The 19,083-nt window shown below is 39.7% G+C and overlaps 1 protein-coding gene and 1 long non-coding RNA gene across 3 annotated transcripts; one reads left to right on the top strand and one right to left on the bottom strand.

The window, feature by feature from the left end:
• Positions 1–915: 915 nt before the first annotated feature.
• On the bottom strand, positions 916–9,710 carry LOC137181562 (uncharacterized). The gene is made up of 2 exons (XR_010928159.1): positions 9,586–9,710; positions 916–2,563 (listed from the first exon to the last, which is right to left on the bottom strand). It is a non-coding gene; the product is annotated as an uncharacterized lncRNA (long non-coding RNA).
• LOC137181555 (von Willebrand factor A domain-containing protein 1-like) lies at positions 9,166–18,705 on the top strand. 2 transcript variants are annotated; one of them, XM_067587348.1, is made up of 6 exons: positions 9,166–9,512; positions 14,303–14,842; positions 15,038–15,316; positions 15,838–16,113; positions 16,364–16,654; positions 16,781–18,705. In XM_067587348.1, exons 1-6 carry the CDS (start codon positions 9,431–9,433, stop codon positions 16,798–16,800), a joined length of 1,488 nt encoding a protein of 495 aa, XP_067443449.1. In that variant the 5' UTR covers positions 9,166–9,430; the 3' UTR covers positions 16,801–18,705. The 2 variants fall into 2 exon arrangements, with proteins under 2 accessions (XP_067443449.1, XP_067443448.1); XM_067587347.1 differs by having other exon boundaries at positions 16,361–16,654.
• Positions 18,706–19,083: the final 378 nt, after the last annotated feature.

The raw sequence follows: 19,083 nt of genomic DNA, 5'->3' as shown, positions 1-19,083 counted from the left end.
TGAAGATAAAAGATTTATTGGAAAAAATAATAAACATCACATTTTGTCTTTATAAGCTGGAATTTCACAGCTACTGACAGTCAGTGTCATTTAAATGTGGACATGAGTTTTGCTGGAAACTGGGCTCAGATTGCTGCACTTGTCCTTTCACTAAAGAATGTGTGTTTCAGTATTTCATAACAGGGTGACACGATTCTTCTCACCCGAACCACAGCGCACATTTTCCACTACTCCAACAAACAAATGAAAAACAGTTCGGGTGACATTTACCAAAATGTGGCCCTTGATTTTCAAACCTCAAGATTCACCCACAAAATGAGTCTGTTAATGATATTTAACATTATTTTATCATCATCATATTCTCGCTGTGGCTTTCAACAAAGGTCATGGCAAAGGTCAGGTAGCGCACACACCATTCAGATGCATTTCTCTCTGCAGCTCTCCACTGCTGCTTGTTTTCCTAGTCTCATTCTCCAGGTCTTGCGTCAGAGGAGAGTTACTTAGTGCTGACCTCACTTCAGTTTTGACCTCCGTTTCTGTTTTCTCCTCCAGTTGTCTCTGTTACAGTAAGCCTGCTCTCCCTCTATTTCCTGCATCCTTTCCTTAAATTTCTGCATCTTTCTTCATAATGACTGTTTGAACACTTTTATTGAATTATAAATATGACTGGCAGACATTAAAGTCAATTACACGACTTCAGCTGCTCCATTAGCTAAATGGTGTTAGAATCAGAAACCTGCTATCATCTGTTACACTCCGGTCAACCAAATCAGCCTCCAGATGAATGGATGAATGAGATTCGACTATACTTTCAGAGTACACTGCCAGGGTAACTAATTGGCAAAATGCCAGTAGCCTTCACAAGCAGACAAAACAGCATTCATGTACCTACGTCTCTGTGTTTTATGAGGCAGCTGAAGGTTAGCTCTCTCCAGGATGACACTGAAGAGTTTTATTTATTACAACAGAACTCTGAAACTGGTGATTAGATCAACTACTAACACACATACCCATACACACACACAGAGGAGTGAAGTTATTTCACACTTTGGACGTTTAAAATTGAAGCAAAATAGTGTTTTGTTTGTGTGATGTGGGCTTTCTTTTGTCCTTCACAATGTACAGTGTTGTGTGTCCATATCAACCACAAATTGATAAACAATTTAAATCAACAAAAAAGGGAAAATTCATTCTTCCATTCTCTCCTTTTTTTCTGTCTCTTCCTCCTCACTTATTCTCCCTCCATGATCGACTCTTGTGAGTAAAAGTAAGTAAAAATTATTTATATAGAACCTGTCTAGATGTCACAAAAGTGCTTCACAAAAAAGACAAAAGAAAGACAGAATATAGAGATACAATATTCAAATAATACATTAAATAGAGACACATATTAATAATTAAAGGCAAACTGTTCTTGAGCTGCTTTTCAAAGGTGCCCACGCTCTCCACAGATCTTAAGTCCAACAGGAGACAGTCCCAAAGTTTAGGAGCCATGACTTCAAAGGCACATCTCCTTTCATTTTGAGACTGAAGCAAGGAACAGCCGTCAAACCCTGATCAGAAGATCTTTGAGACCGACTGGCAATATAAGGCTGCAGTAGATCTTTAATGTAGGCAAGTGCCTGAGCGTGCAGAGCTCCAAAAGAGTTGGATTCTGAATTTGATAAGGAGACAGTGTTAAGACATCAGGATTGGAGTTACGTGAGACCTCTTTGCAACAGAATTCTAGATCACTTGTAAATGATTCAGGGAAGTTGTAAAATGGGATGAAATAAAAGCTTAAATAATCATCTCCCTCTCAGCCTGAGACACATTAGGTCTAAGTTTAGTAATATTACTCAGCTGGAAAAAAACAGAATGAATGAAACTCTTCATGAGCTGGTCCAGAGTCAGTGCCTGGTAAGAAGTGACACCTAGTTTTCCAGCTGAGGATTTAACAGATGAGGAAAAGGAACCAAGGCTCTCCTGCACCAAGACCAGAGCGAGAACAAATAACAACTTCTGTTTTTATCAGCATTAAGCTGTAGAAAATTATTAGCCATCCAATTTTTAATAGCATTTAGACAGTCATGTAAAATAGACAATTTTGTCATATGTTGATGGTTAAAAGAGATGTATAATTGAATATTATAATAAGATATACCTTCAAAACTCTTAATGCGCCCAAGGAGAGGCATGAACAAGGCAAACAAGATAGGGCCCAGAACAAAACCTCGGGGCACACCGCAAGTGTTGCAGATGAGGAGGCAGAGTTACTAACAGCTACAGAAAAACTCCTGTCAGAGAGGTAGAGATAGACCCAGAGATACCCACACACCGCCTTAGTCTGTCAGTTCAATAAGGAGATGTGTATAACAATATTTATATTTATTGTTTTTTGTTTTTTGGCAATTAGACTCCATCGATGTGAAGAATCTTCATAAAGCGTAGGTCCATATGAAGATAGGAAACACTGGTGGTGGTGAAGCAGAGCTGGCAGGTGGTTGATAAAAACCTTTGGACGAGTCTCTCTGGATATCATGGAGGTCATGGTGGTGATGGGGAGGAGGTGGGTTGCGAAATACTAGACCTGAAAGACAGAATGGCAGAATAGCAGCAATATTTCAAGAACGGCATCTGGGGGGCTTGAGAATGCGGGCAGAAAGATTATTAGTCAGGTATGGCGAAAGTAAAATAGCTGACATTCACCCATAGTATAATAAAGGCAGAACATGAGGGAAGAGATCTTCCTTCTTGAACTTTCACCAAAGCTTCATTTAGGTTACTGTTGTCTATGTTGTCAAAAGCTGCACCGAGATCCAACAGTGCCAAAACATAGCATTCTCCTGCTTCATCGTGTATTAGCACTGTGTGTCATTTGAGACTCTGAGAAGTCCAGTGTAGCCTACTGAAGCCTGAATGAAATTTATCAAGAACGTTATGTGCATCTAAGCATCTATGAGCTGTACTGCAGCTACGTTTTCTAAAATGTTGGCTAATGAGGACATCTTCATGAGATGGAACAAGTTGAACTAAAATGAAAAGCATCAAAAAAAAACTTTACAGCAGAAAGACTGTTCAGAGAGTGCAAGACCCAATTAATCGTAGGCAAATGTAAAAAGACAAAGTAAAGAATCCAGATTGAAAAACTAATTAAATAAAACACAATTATGATCCGTAATAAAAAAGAGCCTCAAAATTAATGGGATCAATATTTAAACTAAGAGTATAAACAAGATCAAGAGTAGGCCATCTGTTGTGTGTAGGGTCTGACGCATGAATGTTTTGTTCACTATGGATCGAGCATTGAACAGTCCCATCATTGTACTGTCACTTTTCTCCCTTTACAGACCATTTAAAAAAAAAAAAAACAATGCCAAGAAGGTGAAGAAGAAGGTGTCTGTCAACTATAATTAGAAATGCCATAAAATGGATGCTTGTTAAACATTCTGACTTTGGAAAATCCATAAAGTCTCACAGAATTACAGGTATATACAAACCAACGTATATACTGTCAAAAAAAACACATACCAACATGCACAGACTCTCAAAAACACATGTGCTCATGTACATGTTTGTCCATGCAAACAGGAAGAGAAAGCTGCTTTTGCCAAACTCTTCTTCATGGGAAATTCCAGTTTTCAATCTTACAGGGAGGGCTGTGAAGCCGCAGGCCCAGAGAAGCACCAGACAGCGGATGGGTATGGTGATGGAGGGCAGGCTCCATCCTTATTAATCTGTCCTTTGAGTCAATGCCTTTAATCAATATCTGTAAGTGCATATTGTGTTTTCCCTGCTTTTACAAGGGAGACTTTTTGGTTCAAAGTTGTCCTTGAGGGCTTTCTCTGCCACCAACATTCAACATGAAAACACTGCAGCGGCTCAAATCTTCACTCCACTTTTTAAAGAGCTTTTTCATAATGAAAGCATTTCAAACTTAAAGGGAAATAGGTTACCACTTAATTCCTGTCCTGTGCGGTCAGTATTGTTGTATTACTGTGCTGTTGTGATAACAAATCCTGTTAATTTGTGCAGCAGAAGCGGAGAGCTGACAGCACATTCATCTGGAAGTTAATCAGCAGGACTCCTCAGCAGTGGCAGAGCTCATAAACATGGTGTTAATAAAATGGCTTTTTAATAGCACATCTTCCTTCTTTGTGCACAACCAGGCCATGCATTTTTTACACTGTGGAGAATAAAGCCCTGATAGTTTGTTAATCAAGTACGTCTTCATGGTGCATGCACAGAAGGAATTTATAATACTGCTCTCACAGCCTTCTTATAGATTAATTGAGTTCTGAGCTTGAACACATGGACACACACATGTAACTGGGGTGCTGCAGAAGGAGCTAATGTCTTGCTTAATATATGTATAATACTAAAATAAAAATGAATCTGTTTTGGAGGTAAAAACCATTGCTTTCAAAGTAGCACAGTGAGAGTTACAACAGCGAGCTGCTGCTGTTAGAGAAGAAGATTCACACGTCACTTTAGAAAAAATGTGAAACAGAATGTGGCCTCGACTGTATCTACTTTACAAATGTGAAAGTTTTCTAGTTTATTTAGTCTTTTATGACAGTAAACTGAATGTCTTTGGGTTGTGGACTGTTGGTCGAGACAAAAGAAGACACTCAAGGACGTCCCCTTGGTCTGTGGGAAACAGTGATTGACATTTTTCACCATTTTCTGACATTTTATGTACCAAACAATCGAGAGAATAATCCACAGATTAACTGATGAAGATAGTCGTTAGTTGAAGACTTTATAATAACAAGAAGAGTCTACAGCCATGCTAGCAGCTCTGTGAGGCTGAGCTAAATGCTAATATCAGCAGGCTAACATGTTCACAATGACAATGCTAACACTCTGATGTTTAGCAGGTATAATTTTTACCATGTTCAGCATCTTAGTTTAGCATATTAACTGATGTTTGCTATTAGCACTAAACACAAAGAGCTGAGGCTGATAGTAATGTCATTAGCTTTGCAATTAAGTATTTGGTCGTAAACCAACGTGTTGGACAAATTGACATTGTGACTTGATGATGGTGATAGATGAAAAGTTAAGGGATCACCAAGTTAAATTCACACCGAGGGGACATCAACATGTACCAAAGTTCATAGCAATCCATCCAGTAATTGAGATCATTTTGAACAAAATGTCAACCTGCTGGTGGCGCTAGAGGGAAAGTCAGGGGATCACCAAAGTAAAATTCCTCCTTGTTGAGATATTTCAGTCTAGACCAAAGCTGTCGGACTGAGATTGACATTCATACAAGCCTCCCGCTAATGAGACTCGAAATGTGAGGCAAAAGGTGAAACCTCTTGACTGTCTCTACTTTTTTAGTCTTTCTAATTTATCTGAGTATAAAGCTGAAAAAAATGTGAAAAGACCTGAAATCAAGCCTGCTTATCTCTCTGACTCACAGGCTAAAGACCAGTCTCGCCAATATACAACATTAAGATGCTTACAAAGGGAAAAGCTCATGTTTAAATATAAAATATCCATGACAACACACTTGTTCAAGGATATCAAACTCTAACATTTGTGCCTAATGGCATATTAGATTAGATTTACACACACACCCACACACACACTTATGTGTGTGTGTGGGTGTGTGTGGGTGCTATTGTTATTTTTGAGCCTAATTACACAGAGTCCAGTGAGTTCAAGAGTGGTGAGTCAGGCTGGATTTACAGCTTCATACACTGTGGCCTCAGATATTGATCAGGAACTGTCTGAGGAGGAAAACCAGAGGTATTTTAAAAAAACAACAACAGTAACGTATTACAAAGCTACAGAGCCTGAGAGGGGCCATGGAGAAAAAAAAAATTGTGCTTAAATTAATAATTTGTGCACACAGATTACTTAATTAGTTCTCCATTTATCTATTTTGCTAGTTCTTGTAGGGGACATCAAAGGCATTCAATCAGCTCTAAGTTTGAAGAAAGAGATAAAGAAGTCAGTTACTTCTTGTCATGATTAGCCGTACGTCCTCCTTTCTCACAAAAACGCCTCGTTCCGTGTGCATCCAGCTACATCCATGAAGCGCTGCAAAACCCTGAAGCTGAGTTTTTATGAACTCGATGACATCCACTGGAGCATGAAAGTTTTTATGGTGAAATAGTCTTTTATCCCATATGAGAAAAAGTATATCCACATATCTTAGCCCAAGATCACAATAAAACCTTATTAAATCCAAGCAATCCATATTGAGGTCAGACGAGAGAATGACATGACAAATTATTAAATCAAGAACACTAATTGGTTATTTTTTTCTCCATGGCCCCTACCTGGTTCTGTATAAGGCCACAACAGAACTTAATATACGTTTATGGCAAATATGCTTACTTGCTTTCTTAAAAACAGTCAGATTACCACTCTCATGTCTGGTGTCCAGTTAGCTTAGCTTGGCATAAAGACTGGAAACAGGAGGAAACAGCTAGCCTGGCTGTGTCCAAAGATAACAAATCTGCCTACCAGCACCTCTAAAGCTCAGTAATTAACACATTATATCTATGTTAGTTTAAGCTGTAAAAAAAAAAGGTGGTACAAATGTCTGTAAAAATTACATGTAAGAGTTTTACGGACAATTTCCGGGGACAGACACATCATGAAGGCCAAGATATACTCCGGCACACAACCCTCTGTAAAACCACATTTTTACACTTTGGTTTTTGTGCGGATTAAACAACAAAATATAACATCTTAATAAGTGAAATTTAGAGGTGCTACTATGTGGATTTTATAACCCTTGCACAGAGCCAGGCTATCTGTTTACCCCTGTTTCCAGTCTTTGTGCTAAGCAAAGCTTTCCAGCTGCTGGTTGTAGCTTCATGTTTAACAGATAAATATGACAATAGTATCAATCTTTTCATCTAATTCTTGGCAAGAAAGTGAATAATATTTCCCAAAATCTATTCCAACATGTCCTGCTTTGACAGTAAACCACAAAATGTTACCATTAGGAGATCAGGAGATGTTTTATATTGATTAACTCATCTTCAACTAAAATTAGATGAACCTCTGGAAGACTTCTGGATCAATAAACCTGCAGACAGACTCTTTGTCTACATCAACAGACTGAACTTCTGCCACGCATCAAAAGGCAGAATCAACAAAACATGTCCTCTTTAAGAGACATTAAACATTATCGTTCCATTATCTGTCTGCCACCTCCGCTCCACCCTGCACCACTCCCTGTCTGCTGGGTCACTGGCACAAAGTCAAAAAATAAAGATGAAAAACACAGTCACATTCAGTCAAATTCTGATTATCTGCATTACTTCCAGTCAAGTAAGAAAAGCTCAGTCTTGGCAGCGGGCACATGCGGGGGCACTCTCATCTCAAGAGGGCACATTCAGTCAATGCCCTCCTTACTAAGCCATTTTATCTTTATCTGGTGACAGGCAAACACACACATAGAGGAGTGTGTGGACTTGGGTCCTGTTGTAGTCGATTACAATAAGCGCATGGGAATAGACTGCACTTGATCCAAGTTATCTTTCTTATAAGTGGCAGCTGTGGTATTTACTGTAATCCTGCCTAATGGAGCGACTGAATGGTTTTCTTTGCTGCTGCTTGATCCAAATGGTGTCTTGTTCTGTTCTGTTCTGTCTCAATTCAGGGGTTCCCAAAGTCGCGTCCAATTTCTGGGCATCCTGAGGGGCTGTCAGGGTGTCCCAGTGGTACATTTACTCATGTACGGTATTAAGTACAATTTTGAGGTACTTGTACTTTACTTGAGTATTTCCATTCCATGCCACTTTAACTTTATACTTCTACTCCACTACATTTATCTGACAGCTTAAGTTACTTTTCAGATGAAGAGTTGACACATTAGATAATATAACAAGCTTTTAAAATACAACACAGTGTTAAAGATTAAACCAGTGGTTTCCAACCTTTTTGGCTTTTGATGTCTTACAAAAAGCAGTGTGTTGTTGGGGTCAAATTTCAGATGTCTATGAGTTGTTAACAGCTCCAGCTGATTTTTCTCTCTAAACTTCTCACATGGTTTCACTTCAATAAATGTTCATATGATTCAATATTTCACTAAAAAACAGATTTGTGTATCAGAACTTTGTTTTTTCTTCTTTCCTCTCCCATTAATCATCTCATGACCCCTCAGATTTATCTGGTGACCCTTTGGAGGGGCCCGACCCCTAGGTCCAAACCACTGGACTAAACTAGCTAACTGAGAATTACTCAGCTGGCACATATGCCAAAAAAAAGGGTTTGCTTCCGTGTTGTGCGGCCCACTGAATATGCGCAGTCGTGTTTCCTTCACTGGCCCCACCTGCGAGTTCCCGCTCGGCCCATAGACTTTACATTGCGATGACATCACAACAGGCTTTTCTTGGCTTGAGGAAAGTTTTACGAATATAAAATCTTCATGGATCAAAATTCATAATAGAAAGAGACATAATTGACTTTGTTTGAAGGTCAAGATGAGTGATCTATGGGGAAAATGCTTTTTGAGCCGCAGGGGGATTTTTCGCTGCAAGTGACCACTGGGAAAAACTGTCTGCAAGGCTGAGCGGTGGAGCCCTATCCAGATCCAGCTCTTATAATACATCCATGGGACTCGCTCCCTATGTAAATACAAAGGGCTCATTCTAAGGAAACGAAAACACAATTCTTATTTTCGGATGATTGCACACTAATTAAAACATACTTATGAATATTATGTTCCATTTCTTCCAAGTCTGTTGTCTTTTCCACTAGATGCCACTAAATTCTACACACTGCACCTTTAAGTAAAGGATCTGAATGCTTCTTCCACCACTCAGGTGTCCCCAGAGAAAACAGAGCTCAGATCACTCTCAGATATTGTACAGGGATACCAGATGAGATCATTTCTCTTGCAGCTACAGCAGACATTTAATTCAGAAATGCTTAACGCTGAGATTTTCTTGGCCCCTCTGGGACACACAGTCTCATTAAATAGTTGACTTGTGGTGTAATGCCTGCCTGCTTAGATGAACAAGTGTGATGACCTCTGGACTGCATTAGATTATTACTAGCGGGAACAGAAACCATCTCGAAAGCATCTGTCTCATCAAAAACCAAAGTCCATTAAAAAAGTAACTGATTTTATATCCTGGCTGAAGCAGTTGGAGGAGGAGGTGGAGGAAGAAGAGGAGGAGGAGGAGGAGGAGGAGGAGGAGGAGTAATCTGTACTAGAAAGTGAACTCATGAAACAATTTAACGAAGTAATCCTACTGTATATTACAGGAAAGGAGTACACCGCGGAACAAACGCAGTTGTGAGTGAATAGTACGCATGACGCAGGTGTTTGCTGCTGAAAAGTTACCAAACTGTGAGCCGACAGAGCTGCTCCTGTGTGACAGTGAGCCGTACGATGGGAGCCTGTGAAGACACGGTCGTTAATCCACCTGCCTGTGCTGTTTCTGATCAAATTCACGGTTTTTGATGTTGCCCGGAGAGGATGAAGAGCTTTTTACTCGGCTGCGTTTTTCTCTTGGCGATGTTGCAGCGGAGCAACATGCAAATCACTGTACCTGCCACAGGTGAGGTGATACCTTTATGATACATTTATGAAACAAAATGGGAGTCAGGTATTTAGCCGAATGCAACATGAACACTTATCAGATCTGATACACAAATGCGACCTTTATACGTCGTAATCCTATTCGTCCCCAGTGTTAGATTAGGGGTTGTTTGTTTGTTTTTTTAACTTTTTCTTGTAAATGGAGTTCCTCAGAAAAATGTTGTGGGAGTTTGGGGGGGGGGGGGGGGGGGGGGGGGGGGGCGTTATCCTAATATGCAAATACAGAGAGGACGAGAAAAAGTACAGTAAGTGAAATGTTGCAGCAGGCCGGGATCATTTCCACAGGCAGTCTGGTTTGGACAAGTTACCACACGGACAGTGTTGCTCTAGTGAGCTAATGTGTGCTGGTGTGTTACGTAATATTTAACTACATTTTATTCAGGAAATGTAATAGGTATGTCATTTTATATGGTCACAGATGTAATCATATAAACATTATAATACTCTGCAAGGGGTGAAAAAAATCATTCAAATGTCAAAATCAACAAACAGATGATTGTATTTCTCTTCATTGGATCACAGTACATCTACTCAAGTACTGTGCTTCACTACAGTTTTTGAGGTACTTGTTCTTTACTTGAGCATTTCTATTTTCTGCTACTTTATGCTCTATATCCACTAAATTTCAGGAGCAGTTAAAATTGTTTACTACATTTATCTAACATTTATCTATAATTACTGAAGCTACTTTACAGTTTATTATTTCTCTTATCATCTTATCTGAACAAATATGATCAAGTATTATAGATAAAGCTACTCAGCTGTAGATAAAGTAGTTAACAATTGCTTAACTAGTTGCAATATTCAGATTCTGCTTCGACATTAATGTAATAATAATCCAATAATGAAACACAACACTCACAGGGGGCATTTTTCTGCATTATGACCACTTTAGGTATATTTTTCTCTAATACTCTAATACTCGCTAATACTATAAGATTTTGAATGCAGGATTTCAACTTCTACTGGAGTATTTTTATTTTGTGGTTGCTACTTTTACTTAAGTAAATGATCTGAATATTTCTTCCACCACTTCAGGTGATCCATGTTTTTCACAAGTTTGAGCTGGAGAAGAAGTCAGTTGGCTGAACTGGAAAAAGTTTGTTTTTGTGGCTTCTTATGGAACAAAATATCAGGCTGTACTAAATGCAACAAGCTACGGAAAAAGTAATTTCTTCCAAATTATGACAAAACTGGACAAATTACAGCCAAACTGAAACACAGCCAGTTAATAGAAACATATGCAAGTAAACAGTGTGTCTAACTGCTCTGGTCTGCCCTAAAACATTTCAGCTGCATGTGACTGAGCGGCTTGTAAAGGGGAACTCTTCCTCTTTTTAAAGAGATGTCCTGACTTACATTTCCCATAATCCCTGTCTGGTGAACGCCCTCATTTTACAAACTACTGGTCTTCAGATTGAAACGCAGGCTTTCTGTAGTAAAAATTGGAGCCTCAAAGCCCAAGTTTAAATAAACATGGACATCTAATGACATACAATGTCTCTGATGGCATCACTGTGATGTCATCAGAGTTATTTTCCAGAGCCACGAAAGATATTATGCAACTTTTTCTTTTTTTTCGAAGGCTGAATCCTCATCGTGACAAGTAAACTGACCTTTATATTTAAAATTGTTGGAGAGCCCCTTTAAAAACAGAACAATTTGTTGGGTTTAGACAATGAGCAGTGGATGCATTTCCTTTCTTCTCTGTGCTTTTGATGCTACTGATGGGAGGCTGTCTAGTGCCATTATCTGCACCTATCTTTTCAGTATTTTAGACCGGGCAATGTGCACAAATGGTGGGAAAACAAGTTTCTACACAGGCTTGACGGTATAGATGTATAAATGAGTCGAATCAACAGAAAATACAGATTTTCTGAGTAGAGAGGACAAAAAAATGCATCTACAGTACTTAATACAGTAGGCATATTGCACAGAGAACCAATTAATAACCAATTAAGAGTGAGGGGCAAACTCTGGGAGCGTGACATGGAGGATAGGGATTGGTTAGCAGATCAGAGAGGTCTGAGGGTATAAAAGGGGCTGAGATCAGAGATGAAACTGGTGCAGATCCATGCAGTGCTTTAAAAGTTAAAGTTTGATCCTCCACATTATGCTCATATTTAATTCATGCATTACTGTATTTTTTAGGGACAATGGTTTCGCTCCTCATGCTGACTTTAACATCAGAGAAAGGTCTGGTGCTTACAGGTGGCCACAGCTTATTAAAAGTAAATATTTGGACTCATTAGCTAAGTCAGGGATCCCACAATAAACCTGCATGGAATGTGTGGAATTTTTAATTAAATTGTAGTTTCGCTTTTCTACAGGAAATCTGTTTAAAATTCAGCAGAGCAACATACAGTAAATGTGCAAAGCGTTTAGAAGTAACGTGCATTGATCTCACAAAGACTGGACAGTCTACCATCTGTCTGATGTTGGCACATGATGATAGTGCACTCAGTAAACTTCATAGGAAACATTCATATATTTTCTTCTGTGCAGCTCTGCAGTGTGGCATATGGCCTTGGCACAGCTTGAAACCAATTAAATGGCAGACGACATGCTCCGATCTCCCTCTCCCTCTCTCTCTCTGTGTCACACACACACACATGCACTTTTCCTCAGAGGAATGTAAAGACGGAGTAGTTCCTCTACATCTCCATCAACAACTCTAATCCAACTATCTGCCCTCATCTCTCTGTCTCATTTGTGTCTTCTCTATCTCTGGTTTTCCCCTTCAGCTTCTTCCCTCTGCCGCCATGTACTGATATTTCCACAGAGGTCTCACTCCCCCCTCCGTAGCACCTCTCTCCTCTTTTCTCTCTAATCTCCTTAAATTATCGGTGCTTCAAAGATGTTGGCTGACACGTCTTCGTCTGATTGCTCTGTTCTCCCTCATTTCCTCTCTGCCTGTTTATTTTCCTGCTGCTTTATTTTCTGCCTACATATTAAAGTTTAATGATTATGGACCATTGCCACAATAAAATAATGGGTGTGTTCTGCAGAGGAGTTACAAATGGAAAAGACAGAGAAGTGTGAACGATATGGAAGAAGTGATGCAATAAGCAGATGTTTACATTGTGTAAGGAGTAATTAGGGGTGTGTGCGTTGAGTTTGTTCTTATGTAGCACACACTTTTAATCTGATCCTCAATCCAAATTATTATTACAACAGTAATAGCTACATGAGAGACTTCACCAATATTTCATGAAATACAGATACAAAATGTACCAAAAGTCACATTGCAGACACATGCAGTGAGCAGGATTATTAGGAAATACTTGCTGGTTTCCAGGAGGAACAGACGAGTGAGTCATTCACATGTATTGGGAACATATCTGATTGTGAAGGCTAGTGCTTGTAGGCGGAATTGATTCTTTTCATTGAAAATTATTCCAGTAAGATGACTTTTTGACAAAGACACGGGGGCACAATTGCTTCTGAGAAATGATGTGAGGTGAGATGGAGAAACCAGTATGTGTTCATTCAAGGGGAGGGATCCTAGCATGTGGTGTGCTTTCTCTTTTTCTCTCTGTGTTGTCCCCCTTTTTTTTTTTAAACTGGTTTATCTACAATGTAAATCTCACTTCAGCTTCATTTGATAAATCAACTCCTGTGACCAATTCCCCTGCTCCCTCGCTATAATAAATCCTCTGCAGCAGCTCCAGTTTAAGTATTCTCAATGTTATAATTATTTCTGGACATGTTTTGACACAGTGTGAGCAACACTGCAGATTGTTCTGAGGATTTCAGTGACATGCATAAACCAAGACACCTCATATACCTGTTATTGTCTCTCATTCTTTATATTAATATTTCCTCAAGGACGGTAATGGTGCCTTTGACATTAATAAGATCCCTCTTGCCTAAGATACCTCAGATCAGTGTCCCTTTTTTTCTGTGACTGAATTATTAGGTAGTTATGATAGGATGATATATCACTGACAACACTTTCTAGTATCTTTGAATGTGTAGGCACCTAATAAGTCACCAAATTTGATGAAAAATTCATGTTAACCATTAATTAAAAACTTGCCTGTCTTTGCCCTCATCCAGTATCTTAAAGGGGGGAAGCTCTACTCTAAAACTGCTATAATGATTTTTTTATATTAGCATGAATCAAATGTCTTTTTGAAAGGTGTGGCTCATTGTGATGAAGCCACGGAGAATCATCTAGACATTGAGAATTATTTATAGACTTAGAGACAGACTTTGTAGACTTAGAGCTCTGCAGAGTGTCACAGCGTCTTTCGTTTTGGTTCTAGTAAGGTTACAGTTTTGGTTCACTCATCAGCATCTTTTTCAGCAAAAAAGCTCTAGAAACCCCCTGTACACTACTCATCCAGTACCAAACAGAAGACAAGCAAAGTTAGCAACTAGCGAGTGGACCATTTAGCAGATAAAGAGCCAGATATTTCTCTCAGGAATTCGTGGAGACCAAAAACAGAGCTAAAATGAGATTGAAAACTGCACTTACACTCTTAAGGTGGCCAGAAACACACCTCCAAATGAATGATAATCATATTTACACATCTGCTGGGAACTGTTTGCTAACAAAGTAATATTATGTCAGTGTCGACAGGTTGTTTCCGCTGCCCCCAAGTGCCCAAAAAAATCAGTTAATGCAGACTTAAAGGTTGTATTGTGGCATCAATTTGCAAAATGGTAACTAGTTAATCTGTCAGTCAAAACAAGAAGGCACCCACATATTCAAATAACCTTCCTGTTTTTCCTCCTCTTGTGCAGTGTTGAACTGCTGTGAAGGGGATATTGTCATTTTGCTGGACTCCTCAGGAAGCGTGGCTAACTACGAGTTCTCGCGCCTGCTGTTCTTCGCTGCCGAGCTGTTCCGCCCCTTTTCGCTAGGCCGTGGGCACGTGAGAGTCAGCCTGCTGCAGGTGGGAACCATGCCTAACCTGGAGTTCGGCCTGGACGCCCACAACAATCAGGAAAGTCTACAGAAAGCTTTGTGGAGTGTCACGCAGCTGCAGGGAGACACCAACACTGAGGCGGCACTCAAGGTGGCCGAGCAGCTCCTGACAGAGACAAAGACAGACGTGCCAAAGATTCTGCTGTGGCTGACTGATGGTGTGCAGCCTGGAGAGGTGGATGAGCCGATGTCAAAGCTGAAGGCGCAGGGAGTTTCTGTGTTGGCTGTGTCTACAGTACACGGCAACTACCGGGTGCTACAACGTGCAGTGACGCCTCCTCTGGAGTCCCACCTCTACTCTGTGGACATAGATAACATCGACATCATCACACAGGACATAAGGGAGGCCATCATCAGTATGTGTGTGTTTGAAATATGAAGTTTAGCGCATAGAAGCTGTCACTCCATTCATAGCAGATGTTAAATGATTATTTTTACACAGAAGAAGTGTTTTTTTAACTACATAATGGCTCACTTACATTCAAATGTACTCACTTTTCTTGATCTCTCTTTGCCTCTCGCTATTTTCTCCCATCTTGTCTTGTTTACAGAAATTATTGGTGCAGAACGGCTGAGTGTGGTTGACTTGACTTCCCATAGTGCTGTGCTGCAGTGGCGTCCTGTTCTAAGCGCAGGCAGTGGTTTCTATGAACTCTGGTACAACTCCATGTTGAATACAAATACTGAGACCAGACACAATCTCTCAGGTGGCTCCAGCTTCATAGAGCTGACCAACCTGCAGCCTGACACCACCTACACAGCGTCCCTCCGCCCGGAGTCCAACGAGAGGCTGTTTAACACCCTCTCTGTTATCTTCACCACTCTTCCTGGTGAGAGGATTTAATTTAAGTTGGATTTTCACTCTAAATGTCTGTGTCTGACAATTCATGACAAAAAGGGAAACGGAAGGAAGAACTAGATGGAAACAGTTGGCAAAACAATCTCATAACAAGGTCCATTCAGTAGCTGTTCTGATTCAGAGTTTTCAATAATTGCTCACAATCATCCTCAGCAGATGGATTTAGCCCAAGAGTCAATAAACTACAAATGCTTCAATTTCTGTTTTTTTTTTTCAAAGAAATAAATAATAAAACTGGAGAACCAGTCATTCAACAGGCTGAGTCTATGTCAGGAGGTTTGTTTCTAGGCAGATGACCATGTCATTAGGGAGCCACTTACTGCATGTTTTCCATCAACAACATCAGTTTGCCTGTCTTCAAATTTACAGTTTGCACAAACATATACAACTCTTTATTTGTACAACTGTACTGCAATTAAAGCCACAATAGGGTTTCTGATTCTACTTAATACCTAAATTTGTCATCATCTCACCTGCCTGCACTCCCCTCAGATGTTTTAAGACCGGCAGCGGTCTCAGTGTCAGACTCCGGCCCTCATCAGATCCGTGTGAGCTGGAGTCCTCTACAGCCAGCTCGGGTCCAGAGATACACTGTGGAGTATGGAGCAATTCCAAGCGGTCGGGTCAAGACCGTGACGTTATCCAGTCAGCAGAATTCCACCTTACTGACTGGCCTGGAGCCAGGCACTCAGTACCTGGTCACAGTCAGCGCTCTGCATGTGAATGGAAAGGAAAGAGCCATGTCTGTGAAAGCATGCACTCAGAAGGGTACGCTTTCAATTTGACATTTTTATATCTTTGTGCTTCACTTGTAATTCAGTTGTCTTTGGTTGAAAGCGTCGCATTTGTTCTGTTTATTCCACATTATTGAAAGCTGACCTTTAGATGCTGCCAGTTCAGATTTCCTTTGTAAATCAGTTCTACTTTTTTTTCCATGTTGTATCAGCTTCACATGACCAGGCTGTTTACATCTTTCTGTTGTTTCCTTCTATGTATTTTCCACGATTACCTGAAGCAGCTCTGCCTGTCCTGGCTGACCTTCAGCTGACCCCAGTGGAGCATCAGGAGGTGCAGGTAGCATGGCGGGCCAATGAGGAGGGCCTGAAAGGCTACTGGCTTAGCTGGGAGAGAGAAAACTCCCACAGCTCCTCAAAGCCCTCAAAGCCGTCCATGTCCTCTGTCTACCTGCCCCCTACCTCTCGTTCAACGCGGCTCACACACCTCGCCCAAAGCAGCCGAGTGTGTGTGTCTCCTGTCTACAGCTCGGGCAGAGGAGAGGGGATATGTTGCACCACAGAGAAGCAAAAAGGTTGGCCAAGCTGATTATTATTATCTCATTTTTTGTCTTAATTCCTGCATTTATGTTCATATATAGCAGATTTAGTTCATTAGAGGATATTTAATTTCCCCTTTCTCTGTCTCCTCTCTCTGATAGATTCCAGCCAGCGGGGTTAACAACAAGAGTCTGCAGCAATCAGGCAGCTGGAGCAAAAAAATAGGTGAAATCAAGCATTTCAAGTGCTGGATGCACAAGATAAGATGTGCAGGACTGAATATTATTTCTTAAGTGAAAATTTCATCTGGAAATGAATTATAGTGACACAGCAGGCTTTATCGCATAACCCCAGGCCTCTGTCCTCACAGTGGCTGAGCAAATACTTAGCATAATTTATTTCAGTGGGTGTTTTACTTCATGGGAAAACTGTCTGCTAGAGCACCACAAATTCATTCAAACATATGAACAGCAACTTACATAGCTGCTGCCAAAGACAGACAGACAGGAGGGAGATGCAGCAGCAATGTTTAAGAAACTGTTGTCTTTCAGAAAGAAAAAGAAAGAGTATTCAGGTAGACAGAACAATTATTTATTATTATGACTGACAGTCTATATTGTCAGCCTGCTCTTAAATTGGATTGTTACATAATTCTAGGCGTATTTACTTGACATTATATGGAAACGTTATCTCCTCCATGAAAGTATATTCATTGCTCTTATCAGTGTAAAATTTTGTCCTGCCAGTCAGTTTCCCTGGCGTCGTCTGTCACTGCTTTTAAATCCTAAAACTTGTTAAATTATATCTTTTTTGAAACAAGGCTTTTCTCAGCTGATAAGTGACTAAAGTTTGAATGAAGTTTTGGTTACAACACCTGAAATAAGGTCTGTGGATCATGACAAGCTTGATAAAAATTTCATGTTTTGTATCTGTGTGGAACCATAAACCATGAAACATCCCGGTAGAGCTGAAGTTTGACAGTTAAAAACACAAGTGTCCTGATAAATCATGGCATTAGAGACTGAACTACAGCAACATGATAATCAGACAGAATTATCATTTGTTTCCACCTCATTGTTCATTTTTCATTGCTGAGAAAAATCCAAGATACACAATGTTTTTTTCTGTGTTCACGTGTATGTTGTTAAATCATTTGGAAACATAAATGGCTGAAGAAGCTTTGAATGCTCATCAAATGGCTGTAATTAATGTTTTTCCTTGATTAGCAAAGCGCTTTCGCTCACTGATACTGATCATTCCTTTTCCTTTGAAACTTATAAAAACAGTTTTAACTTGTGAAAACTGTCAAAGTGTATGAATATAACAAAGTTGTGTTAAACAGAGTCTTATCAATCAAAATAATCCATTGTGAGGTTGCGACCTACATAACCTAACTATGGTGATGCTAACTGAGCTGCAAAAAAAAAACAGTTAATAATTTTGATTAACAACCAAATTTCAGCTTGTTATGTCTCATCTGTGGCCTCTGAAGTGGCTGTTGACTGGATGAATCGTTCATTTTATCAAAGCAGTTTCAAATGTTCAGATTGTGGAGCCAATCATGATTGAGAAAGTGTTTTTTGGGTGTTTTTTTTTTGCCTGGACAGACAAGTTTTATCCGTTTTCTCTTGGTTTCACTCAGTGATGGACATCTAGCCATTGTATCATACGCTGGCAGCAAACACTGAAGTCATAGAGGGAAGTGTTTCTGCATCGCCGTCAGTGATGAAAAAGCAGAGAGGATGTGTTGCTTGTAAAGCTTAAAGATGATTATTGTACGTTCTGTCCTCGGCTCTTTAGATCGCAATAAATTCCATACTGGATCAGCTTCCTTTTTATGTGTGTACATTTCATCTCATAAGCATTCAGATCTGATAGTCAATATGTACTGTGAATATTTTTGTTTTATTATTTCATTGTTCTGTATTTATACGCTGTGGCCATGTTTGTCTGGTAAAATATTTCTCTGGACAAATTAAATGATACGAAGAAAGAGGATTTTTTTTAAAAAAAGGTGTTTGCACAGTGCCCATGTGCATTTGAATTTTTAAAAAAGTGTAACTAAATAAAAAATGAATTACTGTAAGATTGTTTTGCACTCTCTGGTATTCTGGTATTTGGTTGTTTGTGGGGCCATCTAGTGACTGTTGGCTGTAATCAGACATTGCAAGCTGAGTAATTCAACTTAATGTCATCTTGTCATGTGACATAAATTGTTTATTTAGGATGATTAGAGGTCATTTTATAGTATAGTTCATTACTTGAACACACCCAAAAACATTCAGGAAACATTCTTCTAATCAAAAATATTAATAGTTTAATAGATATTAACTAGTTTAACCTGCCCTGATATTTGCAATGGATGGAACCAAAAAAGTAGGAGGTTGTTTGAAGATGTAATATATTTGTTACAATAACTTACACTTAATGAACCCACTGATCATATTCAGTACTCTTGTCCTGC

Source organism: Thunnus thynnus, chromosome 4 (assembly GCF_963924715.1).
Source record: "Thunnus thynnus chromosome 4, fThuThy2.1, whole genome shotgun sequence".
Taxonomy (NCBI): domain Eukaryota; kingdom Metazoa; phylum Chordata; class Actinopteri; order Scombriformes; family Scombridae; genus Thunnus; species Thunnus thynnus.
This window is presented reverse-complemented; position numbering and strand designations above follow the sequence as displayed.

Bases quoted from the DNA above. Each gene is read 5' to 3' on its own strand.
- LOC137181555 (XM_067587347.1), top strand. From the start codon at position 9,431: ATGAAGAGCTTTTTACTCGGCTGCGTTTTTCTCTTGGCGATGTTGCAG. The intron at 9,513-14,302 runs GTGAGGTGATAC...CCTCTTGTGCAG, and splicing joins AATCACTGTACCTGCCACAG to TGTTGAACTGCTGTGAAGGG. The intron at 14,843-15,037 runs GTATGTGTGTGT...TCTTGTTTACAG, and splicing joins CATAAGGGAGGCCATCATCA to AAATTATTGGTGCAGAACGG.